Raw genomic sequence first — 12,334 nt, 5'->3', positions numbered from 1 at the left:
CAGCTTTGTGGGCTGTGCTTCCATCAGGTAAGTGAATGCAAATCTGTGCCTTCTGCTGCCTCCACTCACTGCAGTGGGATGATCCACAGGTAGTTGCCTTTCTCAGATGGCTGTTCATTCTCTATTCCCGAGGCTCTCTTGCCTGTTTTTTGCTGTGCTGTTCCCACTTCCCATCCACAGATGGCTTTGGCTATTTTTTTTAAAGCATCAGTTCTCAGTATTCCTATTTGTGTGTTCTTTGGTTAATCAAGAACACAAATACCATGTTGTCTTCCTGAAATTCAAAGGAAAAAGGGTTGGTGAAGTGACGGACCAGGGTCTGTCATAGGGGAATTCTAGTCTTCAGGTGAACCCTTTCTTGGTCTGTTCATATTAAATCAGTTTGGCACAATGACTGTCTTTGGATTTCTAATTTGGTCCTCGGGAACTGTTCCTTCTGCAGTAAGGTAGGTAGGATGGAGAGTTCAGATGTAGATCTAGGCAAAGGGAAAAGCAGATCCTTCTTCATGGAGCTGGCAATCCCACTTGTGACTTGAGCAGCAAGACAGGATATAAACAGATCTCATGTCTGAAGACATGAATTAAACACTTGACAAGGCCAGAAGGAAATTCCTGCCTTCTTGCAGAAAGTTCCAGTTCTGGAGCTCTGAACTGTAGTATTTTATTCTCTTGCTCTGAGATCTTGGCTGTTGTTGGAGACAGGACACCAGGCCTATAGCCAACTACTTGAGCCAGTGCTGGAGAAAGGTTGCTGCTGCAGGGAGCCTCTTAAGTGGTGGTCTCTTGGATGACTGTTGCTTTTAGCAGACTTTGTTTTGTTCAGAGCTCTGTCTCTTGGCTATAATGGATAGCTTCAGTCTTGTCTGTGCAATGTATGGTATGCGTGTGTTCTCAAAACCATTTGGGGCCTTGTAGTTCTTTACTGATTTCTGGGTTTGGTGGTGGTTTTTGGTTTGGTGTTTTTTTTTTGTTTGTTTTTTTTTGTTTTTTTGTTGTTTTTACATTGTCTTTCTGAACCCTCTCACACAAGCTGGGCATCTTCTGCCTGCCTTTTTGTTAAGAGGGCTCTGGTGCATCTTAACCTAAATGTAAAACTATTGTAAGAGGAAGAACACACATTTGTTTATCCTAAATCTTGCCCTTCCCGTGGCGGTCTTGGCCCTGTCTCACTGTGGACGAGCATGAGGCCAGCTGCTGCCCTTTGGATGTGTGCATGTCCAGGGCATGCTGTGGCCTTTGCACTCCTGTTCAGGCGTATTTATGACAACTTTACAAGGCACTGAACAATTGGAGAGAGTGGGTGGGGGCTGGACACTCCAAGCGCATCAATCAGTTTCATCCCTCTGAGCCAAAGCAAAAGCAATCTTTATTTTTCCCTGGGTTGAGAGAGAATCAACAGAGGCAAGAGAGAAGAATGGGAAGGAGTGAATGAGGAACCCCCTCTGCCACTGGCTAGCAGTAGCTCATTTAAACAGATGGCTTTGTTTTGATTTGGACTCTCCATTTTTTTTTTTTGTCTCCCCGCTAAAGGAGACCTGCAGAGCTCTGTCCAGAAAGGGAGCAATACAGCCGCCTGTTCCCACACAAGTGGGGCGAAAGGCGAGAGGCTTTGAGAATTCCCTGCTTCTTTTCCTCGCCTCCTTCTTTTTCTCTTCCCTCAAGAAATCACAGTTTGAGAGAATTCCCCCCTACTCCTCCCGTTGGAAAGAAAGACAGAGAAGACATTCTTGACATTCTTTGCAGAGAAAAGGGGTTAAATGTCTGAATTTGGGGGTCACCATGTTATACAAATTGCAATCTAATCGTTTTTACAAGAACACACGTGTGCTAAGAAAAGGAGCCATGGACAAGAAAGAAAAGGGGACAGACAACCTTTTTTGTCCTATCTTCTTTTTTTTTTTCTCCCCAAGGTTTTGGACTATTGTAGTGTTCTGTCTCTCTCCCCTCCTCACCCCCGAGAGGGAGAACATTGGTTTTGTAGTTAAATTGGTTCGTAAAGCAGAAGGGCTTGGTGCCATTTCTGTTTGTTTTCCCAAATAAAAGCCCCAGCAGGGTCTCTTTTGCACCGTTGTGGCTTTATTTGAAGAAACTGGCTTTTTCCCATAGCCCAGCGTGTCAGTTTATCCTCTGAACTTAACCTTACGGGAACCCGAACAACAAAAACTCACAGGGTCCCAGAGCTGGAAAGGTAAAGAAATTGTATCTTTTTATTGGACCATTTAAAGCGTGTGTGGGCCAATTCAGAGAAAGCAGAAGAAAAGAAGGCAAAACTCCCTCTTCTGTCTCTCCCCCCTGACACAATCTCAAACCATCGTTGGTGTCATTCCCCCCTACTGCCTCAAGTCCCTTCAGCTGTGCTGAGGAAGCTGAGAGCGGCATTTCTCCGGAAAAATCACTTATAACAGCATCTCTGAGCCTTTTCACATGGAGGTGCTCCTTCAAAATTCCCCAAGCCAATCTCGCATCTCCCTGCAGGAATTAGTACCCTTGGCTTAAATGCAAGGGTAACCTTAGTTTAGGATAACTATATGAAGAACAGCTTTGCCAAAGATCTGTGTATCTCTGTACATACATTATAGATGTTGTTTGACCAAGCCTTTCCCTTCTTAGCATAAGCTGCTGCATGCCCTGGGTGCCTCAGTCGCTGTTGCAAAGCGCCTTGCAGAGCTCTTCCTTTTGGTTTTGGTGCACTCTCCAGATTGGATGAAAGAAGTTGTGCAGATGCTGCACTTTCGATAATTGTTTTTAAATGTTTTTTGTTTCCTTTCTCTGTGCAATACTTAGCTCAAATATCCCACTGTTTTGAACTGAACAGTGCTCTTTCCACATTTTTTTTTTTTTAACAAAGTATATCATACAATAGTTTGGGTTGGAAGATACCTTTTAAAGGTCATCTGCTCCAACCACCCTGCAATGAATAGGGACATCTTCAACTAGATCAGGTCACTCAGAGCCCTGTCCAGCCTGACCTTGAATGTTTCGAGGGATGGGGCATCTACTGCCTCTCTGGACAACCTGTTCCAGTGTTTCACCACCCTCACAGTGAAAAAATTCTTCCTTTTATCAGTCTAAATCGACCCTCTCAGTTTAAAACCATTACCCCTTGTCCTATTGCAGCAGGCCCTGCTAAAAAGTTTGTCCCTATCTTTCCTGCAGGTCCCTTTTAAGTATTGAAAGGTTTCCCTGGAGCCTTCTATTCTCCAGTCTGGACAACCCCAGCTCTCTGTCTCTCCTTACAGGAGAGGTATTCCATCCCTCTGATCTTTTTTGTGGCTCTCCTCTGGACTTGTTCCAACAGGTCCATGACTTTCCTGTGCTGAGGGCTCCAGAGCTGGATGCAGTACTCCAGGTGGGGTCTCACCAGACTGGAGTAGAGGGGCAAAATCGCCTCCCTCAACCTGCTGGCCATGCTGCTTTTGATGCAGCCCAGGATATGGTTCACCTTTTGGGCTGCGAGCGCACATTGTCAGCTCATGTCCAGCTTTTCATCTACCAGTACCTCCAAGTCCTTCTCGGCAGGGCTGCTCTCAATCTCTTCTTCCCCCAGCCTGTATTGATACCGGGGCTTGCCCTGACCCAGGTGCAGGATGCTGCACTTGCAAAAAAGTTGTTGGGTATCTCAGCTTTCTCCTCATCTGTTGTTACTAGTTTGACAGTCTTGCTTATCAGGGGAGGTATACTTTCTTTGACCTTCCTTTTCTGGCTGACATACCTGTAGAAGCTCTTCTTATTATTCTTTGCATCCTTCACCAAGTTCAGCTCCAGCTGCGCCTTGGTCTTTCTAACCTCATCCCTACACAACTGGGCAGCATCCCTGTACTCTTCCCAGGATACCTGTCCCTGCTTCCACTGCCTGTGCATTTCCTTCTGGCCTTTTAGTTTGACCAGCAAGTCTCAACTTGGTCATGCTGGTGTCTTTCCCTCCTTTCCTGATTTCTTACACCTGGGGACTGAGAGCTCTTGCAGTCTGCGGAAAGTGTCCTTAAAGTTCTGCCAGCTCTATTATGCTCCCTTGTCCCTGGGGACAGTTCCCCAGGGGGTCCTATTGACTAACTCCTTGAAGATCTGGAATTTTGCTTTCCTAAAATTCAGGGTGCTAACTTTACTCTTTGCCAAACTGTGAACTCCACTAGTGCGCGGTCACTGCAGCCCAGGCTGCCTCCAGTCTTGACATCACTGATGAGCTTGCTTGCATTGGTGACCAACAGATCCAGTATCACAACCCCTCTAGTGGGGCTGTCTATTATGTGTTTTAAGAAGTTATCCTTGATGCACTCCAGGAGTCTCCTGGATTCCCTACGGCTCGCCATGCTACTTTTCCAGCAGGTGTTGGGATGGTTTAAGTCCCCCAACAGGATGAGAGCCTGCGAGCGCAATGCCTCCTGTAGCTGGAGTAAGACAGCTTCATCAATAGGTTCCCCTTGATTGGGTGGCCTGTAGTAGGCACCAACCACAGGGCTCCCTTTGCCTCAGTCTCTAATTCTTACCCATAATCTTTCCATCTGCTTGTGGCTATTCTTCAGAGACAGCTCTTCACACTCTATCCATTTCTTGATGGAGAGGGCAACACCTCCACCCCTCCTTCCTCACCTGTCCCTTCTGAACAGCTGGTAGCCATCGATAGCCACACTCCAGTCATGGGATTCATCCCACCAAGTTTCAGTAATGGCAACTAGGTCGTAGCTTTCTAGCAGCACGATGGCTTCCAACTCTTGTTTGTTGCCCGTGTTGTGTGCATTGGTGTAGAGGCACTTCAGCTGGGCTGTTGGCTGTGTCACCTTCTTAGAGGAACACCCCTTAATTCCTTTGAGGTATGTCATCAGTTTTTCCCTCTGGCTCCTATTACCTCTGGAGTCCCTGGCTCATCTCTGTAAGACTTCCGAGTGTGCTGCAGTGTAGCCAGCATGTCTCAGAGCAACAGGATGAGGGCTCTCACTAGCATCCTGTCCCTCTAACCCTGCTGTGTCATCCCACAGCTTGTCACAGGCAAGCCTGATGTTATTCCCCTCCCCCTTCAAGCCTAGTTTAAAGCTCTGTCAGTAAGCCCCGCTAGAAAGACCCTCTTCCCCTTTCAGACCTGGCTTGTTGCAAGTAGGTATTGGGTCTAAGATATTGGTTCAGAGCTCTGCTCAGTTTCTGATAGTCACCTGTTTATGAGCAATGGCTTCTCATCTTTGATGGATGATCACGGTTCACAGATGAGGTTTCCAGAGCAAATGAGTATGTCCTCAATTTTGCATATCTGTATTTTCAGCAGATGTTTTGAATTCAGCAGTTTCCTAGAATTTGCATATTTGTATAATATCAGTTGTAGTGAATCAGGGTCACCAGAAATTGAGGGTGGGGAGAAAAGTGTTTATTGTTTCATCCCAGCTTTCAGAGTGTAGTTCATGTGTATTGGAGACAGCTGGCCAAGACCTGCAGTAAATGAGCAGGGTACAGGGAGGGAGGTGCCAGCTTCTTTTGGATTCCAGCTATCAGCAAGGTCTCAGGGAAATCCTGAGCTTTTATGATCCCACAAATAATCACTGTGGCTTGGGAGGTTGTATATGGCTTTAACTTTGTGACAGCAGCGTCCTGTGGGTTATATGGAAACTAACCATCTGGGCTCTGCCGTGATTGATCTTATTTTGTCTTCATATTGCTGAGGTGAGGAGTAATAGAGCCTTAAGCTGTTTTTAAAAAGAAAAACAAAACAAACTTAAAGAAAACGGTTTGTTTCTGCCACTCTTTTGTAGTTCACTTTGCTTCCAGGCTAGAAGGCTCCTGTCTTCTGGAGGAATCATGATAGCAATGCTCATGGCTAGATTTCCAGCACGGAAAGAAAAGAATGAAATGTAGAAATCCCAAACAAATAGCTTATTTAAAAAGTTATCTTAAAAAGTCTTGTTTTCTGAAGAACATGGGAATCGATGAGATGAATCAAAGGATTCTCTATAGTGCCTGAGCAAAATGCCTTTCATTGTTTGGTGTCATCAGTTTGATACATTTCCCAGGCATAGGGACTGTGTTTAAACATCTTATTCTATCAGCAAGGAGTCTGGAGGCTGGTGCCAACACAACTTTCCTGTGGTAGGGACAAAATGGGCTGCTGGATTTGCTCTGGCTCTGTTCTTTGTGAGCTGGTACCAGATTACTGCTAATATGATTTCAGTCTGTCTAGGTGCTTAAGAGAAAGTAGGAGAAACTAGCAATATCTGTGAATTTCCTGCTGGGCACTGGAGGCCTACCTGTGTGTCTGTAGGTGCTGCGTGGGCCCAGGTGGTTTGTGGTTAAGGTGCTGAAGCCGAGAGCTCTGTCTCTAGATGTGACAGCCCTGGTTTCTTGGAAAGACCAGTTTGTGATTCTGCTGCAGAGCTCCACTGGTGCAGAGTTCTTTCTGTTGGTGCCACCTAGCACTGGGACTGAACCCTGGCACTATCTGGCCCAGGCTGTTCAGTACAGAAAACATAGCAAAACTCCTACCATCTGCACAGCTAACTACCTGGCTTGTCTGAAGAAGGCCTGGGAGTGAAACAGCCTCTACTTCCTACTGCTGGAAGGGCCAGGGCATGGCGGGGAGGTGGTGTGGACCTTCCATGCTTGTTCTTGCTTGGACTTCATAGTCACTTGCTGACTAACTTTCATAGTGCTTGAGAAGGATGGGGCATCCTGGCATCTGAAGTGCTGAGGATCAGCTACCTGGGTTTTGGAAGGTGTTTGGGTGCAGAGGGTGAAAAGAGGCCCACAAAGGAAAGGAGAAGGCTGTTCCCTGCTGTGTTTGGCTGGTGCTGGTGATCTCTGCAAGCTGGTGAGAAACAAGGTTCAAAATATTTGTCACATCTCTTTCTGTCCCTTATTGAGTAAGTATCTTCTGCCCATGTAAGTTGTTAGAAAATGATTGGTGATGGGTGGCGCATCTGTTGCCCCTTGATGGGTTATCTTGATCCTGTATGGGTTCTTCAGGATTAGCTGTGGGATTTGCTCCCTAGGATGTGGAAACTGTTGGGGACTGGGGTTTGAGGGCAGGGAGTATTTGGGATAATGAAGACTGGACAATTTGGGGGCACTAACTTGTGATCCCAAGGCTGGGAGACGTGTGGTGGGAGAGAGTTCCCTGCTCAGCATGGCTGCGTATGCTGCAGAGATGTGAAGCTAGGCTGGCATGGTGGTAGCTGGTCCAGAGTCACCTTAATCTGCTGAAAAATGGGAGAAATATTAATCGTGTTCTGCATTTTTATCAATTTAAGTACGCACATGCCAGAACACTTAGGTCTTTTTGGTTTGTGTGCCCAGTGTACAGCACAGTATGATTTTCCCCTTGTGTCAGATTATAAGTGCTTCACTGTAGCAACTAATATGTTGTTTCTGTAAACTGCTAAAGGACTGCTGCTGTATGCAGGGGCTGGACCTCCCAGTTGAAAGCTGCTTTGGCTGACCTATTCTTGGGGCAGGGTATTGAACTGATTAACAAACCAGCAATGCAAGGTTTGTTTTGCTGCAGTAATTTATAAGTATCTGTGTTCCTTTCCTGCCTGCAAAGAAAAGCTAATCCATGCCCCCCCCCCCCCCTTTTTTTTTTTATTCCACCTCCTTTTCTTCATTTTTTTTTTTTTTGTTGCCTAGGCTGGAAAGGGAAGTGGAGGGAGGAAAACAGGTGTGACTCTGCTGGGATGCTCGGGTACCACTGTAGTGAGGTGTGAACGCATGGAGAAACACTGGGAGTAAGGCACCTGGGTGGTGTTCAGTGCTGCACAGGAAGCTCTGAAAGCAGGAATCCAGACTCTGGTTTCTCCTATCCCTGTCCCTTTGAAATTTTTCACTTGGAGACATTACCAGGCTGCCATTAAAAATTACTGCCATCTTGCAGTACTGCAGACTGAGGTGGAAGACAAGCTTTAGTATGGCCAGGCTCACTCTGAGTGTGATGGGTGCTTGTTAGAGGTGGGAAACTATGAGGAGATCTGCTGTGACTCATTTCAGGCACCTGAGAAGAGGAAGAGAGCTAGTCCTAGTGAGTAGAAGATCCCTGGATGTGCTTCTGCATCCTACTACCTTTCCTCAGCACAGTGCTTTGCTTTTCCTGAGCTCAGTTAGTCCTTTATATATTAAATGTGTTAGCAGGGAAAATGGTGGAGGGGAAATAAAACAATCGGGCTTCAGCTAGCTAGCAGGAGATATTAAACAGATGTGCTGCTGGCCTGCGCAGCCCATGTGCAGCTGCCCATCCTGTTTCCTCTGCCAAAGTGCCATGTGCTCAGAGCACCAGTCCAGGGGCTAACCTGCAAAACCAGAAAAAAGCAGTAGCATGCGGAAGCAGGGAGAGAGAGGTCCAAGCTGCTGGTGCTGCCTAGGACTTGCTGAGATAACTCATCTCCTGTGAGTAACTTCCTGCTCCTGCCCGAGCTACTGGCAGAGGACTCTGCAGGCTGGGGAGTTTGGCCCCTTACTCATTTCACAGGTAGTCCAAGGGTTCTTGTTTGTGAGAGCAGCTGACTCCTCCTCATACCTCTGTTGTATGTCTTACAACTCTAGGCCACACATACAACTTGTAGGATGAAGAAGGTTTTGTGGAAGCCTTGAGAAGGGTTGTGTGCATGTCCATCTGTCCTCCTGGCTTTGCAGAACAGCAGATGGAGGGGATCCGTGTGCTTGGAGGGGCAAGAGAGTGCCAGAGCTCAGAGATGCCCATCCATGTCTCAGTCTGTGGTGGAGCTGAGGACCCATCTGCCGCAGCCAAACCTTGCAGGTCTTGCTCCCAGTGCTCAGACTGTGAATGCTTCAACCTCTCGACCTGCACACAGGTGCAGAGTTGCTGCTGGGTTGGTTTGCAAGTAACCTTCCAAGGGTTAATGTATTGTGAGAAGGTTGCAAAGGGCTGAAGCCTAGAATCCCCTCGATCACTTGCCTGGAGAAACACAAAGTCCAATAAGCCAGCACCCCTGGATTCATGTTGGGGGGGATTAATTCATGCACTTGATGTTAAAGCTTGTCCGAGAGGTTTGCACGGGGGGGCCATCGCTAGGGCTGGTTGGCCTCTCTAAATGGTTGCTAGGGCCCTGGCATCAAGGGCCAATGTAGCTGCCCACAGCCACGGTCACGGAGGGAATTACACAGCCACAAAGAAATTGTTATTCTACATAATCTGCTCTTTGGAGAGTGACTGTGGGGAAACAGGCTGGCCCCAGCATGCCGCCAGCTCTGTGATCATAGAAGCGTGCTGGCTGCAAAGATCGGCCAGGGCTCGCCTTCTGATCTGGGGACACCAGGGCTCGAGGCGCTAATCTGCTTTATCAGCGATTTCTCTCTCCTGACACAAAGGTGTTTACTTGTTTTAACATCTCCCGGGACTCTATTTCTTCTTTTGTGTGGTCTTTATCCCCCGACGAGGGCTTTAGCCCAGATTACAGACAGAATTAAGGCATTTGGCGATGTGCCTCAGAACTGTGTGATGCTGGATCAAGGAGCAGAAAGTAACAAAATAATGGGGGGAGATGCTGGGAGTGACCCCACTGCGGGATCTGTGCTGTCGGCTTTCAGGACCGCTTCATTGTCCTGAGAACCAAGAGCCTGTTGGAGAGGGGTGGCCATGTGGCAGGGTTTGAAAAGCAGGTGCTTCAAGGTTTATTGTGTCTGGCATTTTTGATTTAGAGGGTGTGAGGAGGAGGAGGAAGAAAAAGAAGGTTTGTAATAGATGACCATTTCAAGCAGCTAGGCAGATTGTCTTCTCTGTTCCCAAAAGTCTGCCGTGGCTGGGTGTTGCTGTTGCTGGGGTAGGTGGTGTGATACTGGGGATAGGCTGTACCTGATGCAATTTCCTATGGCCCAGGAAAGGTTCTCAAGCTCCTTCTTGCAGTCTGGCAGGGTAGGCCTTCACCGGGTACCATCCACCTGGTGAGCTGCTGGTTCTGCGCGTGAACAAGCAGCAGAGTGATATGGCCATAAAGCATCTGTCTTAGAATTTCATGGAGATTTTGCTTTTGCTCCTTCAGAGCGATCAAGGAATCACAAAGGAGGGGGGGGTCAAAAAAAAAAAAAAAGCTAGCCTTTGGAAAGCGATCTCCAGAACAGCCCTGGGGTGGTTGCTCTTGACCTGTCATATCCGGCCCCAGATATGGTCTTTGCGGTATGCAGTGTCACTGGAGGGGGTTGAGAAGAGCAGCTATGGCAGACTGGGTCAGGAGAGTCTAATTTGCCTGTGGATCTGAACTGTGTGTCAAAGATACAGGGAAATACCCCAATAGGCAGTATATTGAAGGATGGAGTCTGGGATGGGATGGGATTGATCAGGTAAGTGGCTGTTGCTGATTATCTAGAGTTTGACTAAGTTGAGACTTGTCTCCCATGGAAATGGAACCTGTCATTCAGAGTATTGATCACTTCTCCCAAGGAAAATGATCCCATTCTTCTGGGGGTCAGCTGTGCCTGTTCCTTGGCTCTTCCTCTTACAGCTGTGACTCTTGCTGGTCACCCTCCATGGCAATTAGTGGCCCAACCCAAGTAGCAGAAGCTGGGGGAGGGAGAGGAAGACTGGGCAGGCTTTTGCATTCTGTTAAATCACAGACATGAGATCTAGGAGACTTCTGTGATACCATCTCTGCTCTGGCCAGCTGAATTGGAAGGGCGCTTTGCTCTGAATGACTCTTCCCCTATTGTGTTTCATTGCAGTGGTCAGCTGTTGACTTGTTTAGGGACTGACTTCCACCGTGGAGCTGGAGTCCTTGATGTCTTCTACGAAACACCCTCTCTTCTCCTTTCGTGTGGGTATGACACCTACATCCGCTACTGGGACATACGGACCAGCACCAGGTGAGCCTACCCTGCTGGCATCTGGGGCCTGCGTGAGGCTTCTGGGCTCTCCTTGTACAGTGTCTGGGGACTTGCCTGCAGCTGAATTAGCTCCTTCAGGCAATTTGGGCCTCAGTTCCAGTGGTGGAAGAGCTCAGGCTCAGCCCCTCTCTGGTTTGTGTTGTCCTTGCAGGAAGTGTGTCCAGGAGTGGGAAGAGCCCCATGACAGCGCCCTGTACTGCATAAGGAGTGATAAGAACCATATGATTGCCAGCGGCTCTTCATACTACGGCGTGGTGCGCCTCTGGGATAAGCGGCAGACTCGGTGCTTGCAGGTGAGGGCTGGCCAGAGGCTGGGCAGCAGCAGAGCTGCTGAGTTGTTCTCTGGCAGCCAAGCACCTGTGTCTCTTTGGAAGAAGAGACAGAGGGTGCTGGACCATCTTTGGGGCAAGCCCACCATGGGGAACCTAACCTATATGCAGGGAAAAGCCTGCTTTGCTCAGGCATCTCTGCCTTTGGGTCTGTAACACTGTTTGGGGTCTTTGGGCTGACCTCTTCTTTGAAAGGTTGTTTCTCCTGTTTTCTTGCAGAGCTTTCACCTGTCTTCACCTACCAGCAGCCCAGTGTACTGCCTCCGTTTCAGTACCACCCATCTGTACGCTGCCCTGGCATCAGCCCTGCACGTCCTAGACTTCACGGCCCCGTGAAGAGCACCACAACTTCTTCTGGTCACCCCAACTCAGCAGAGTTGATGCTTGGCTCAGGGAATCGCAGGGCAGGAGAGGTGAGAATGGCCCCCAAGGCTTCTGAAGGGATTTTTTTTGCCTGCCAGAAAGCTATATTGAAGAGTGCACAAAGGGCCAGACTTTCTCAACCTCACCTGCCCGTTAGTGGAAATAAAGACCGGTTGTCCTTTACCCTTTTTATTTTGTGCAAGTCAGGGTTTGTTTTATTAACTGTGTTCTATTTTCCTTTTTTTCTTCTTTTTCTGTGGATACAGCATTTGAGGGGCAAGTTGAGCCGGGGTGCCCTATCAGCTGTGTGTGTGCTGGTCAGGTTGAGATCAGCTGAGCTCTGAGCCATGTGAAGCAAGTCTAGGCTGTGTGGGGTGGACTAATTTGGTGGAAGGGAAAGGTGCCTGGAGCAGGGCCCACCTTTCACTTGCGTTTGCTCTCCTGACAGCTGCTTGCATTGTCCTTCGCAGCCAAGAGCAAGAATTGAGCTAAAAGGCAGAGCCAGCCCTGCCTTCAGTGTATGCCTCCCCAAGCTGGCCATCAGGTCAGGCTGTGCACTTGGCAGGGCTGAAATGGTTGTTTTGCTAAATAAAACTCTGAAGGGAAACAAGAGACTGTATGTTTTGTTTCAAGTTCCAAAGGGGCTGTGTTGTTACCTGCTGATTGCAGAGACTTGGCTGGGTAGAGGAGGCTGGGCCTGTTTTCAGATGCTGTCTACATGTCTAATGGGTCTCTCTCCCTGGCTAGGCCCTGTGACACTGCTGCGTTGAAGGCAGTTCCTGGGATCTTGTATCTCGTGTTACTTAGTCAAAGAAGAATTCAAAAAGTAGGAT

The 12,334-nt window shown here is 48.1% G+C and overlaps 1 protein-coding gene across 1 annotated transcript in view; it reads left to right on the top strand.

Moving 5' to 3' along the window:
- The window catches only part of FBXW4 (F-box and WD repeat domain containing 4), a gene marked incomplete at its 5' end in the record, with an annotated part of 65,868 nt that extends 53,763 nt beyond the window's left edge, over nucleotides 1–12,105 (top strand). Inside the window, 3 exon segments of the mRNA XM_082486573.1 lie at nucleotides 10,648–10,788; nucleotides 10,961–11,102; nucleotides 11,358–12,105. Coding sequence (XP_082342699.1) covers nucleotides 10,648–10,788; nucleotides 10,961–11,102; nucleotides 11,358–11,474 — 400 coding nt within the window. The 3' untranslated portion in view covers nucleotides 11,475–12,105.
- Between the last annotated feature and the right edge of the window lie 229 nt (nucleotides 12,106–12,334).

The sequence above is a fragment of the Vanellus vanellus genome, assembly GCF_965231255.1.
Source record: "Vanellus vanellus genome assembly, chromosome: 7".
NCBI classification, from domain to species: domain Eukaryota; kingdom Metazoa; phylum Chordata; class Aves; order Charadriiformes; family Charadriidae; genus Vanellus; species Vanellus vanellus.
The sequence above is the reverse complement of the archived record's forward strand: the minus strand, read 5'-3'. Positions and strand labels throughout refer to the sequence as shown.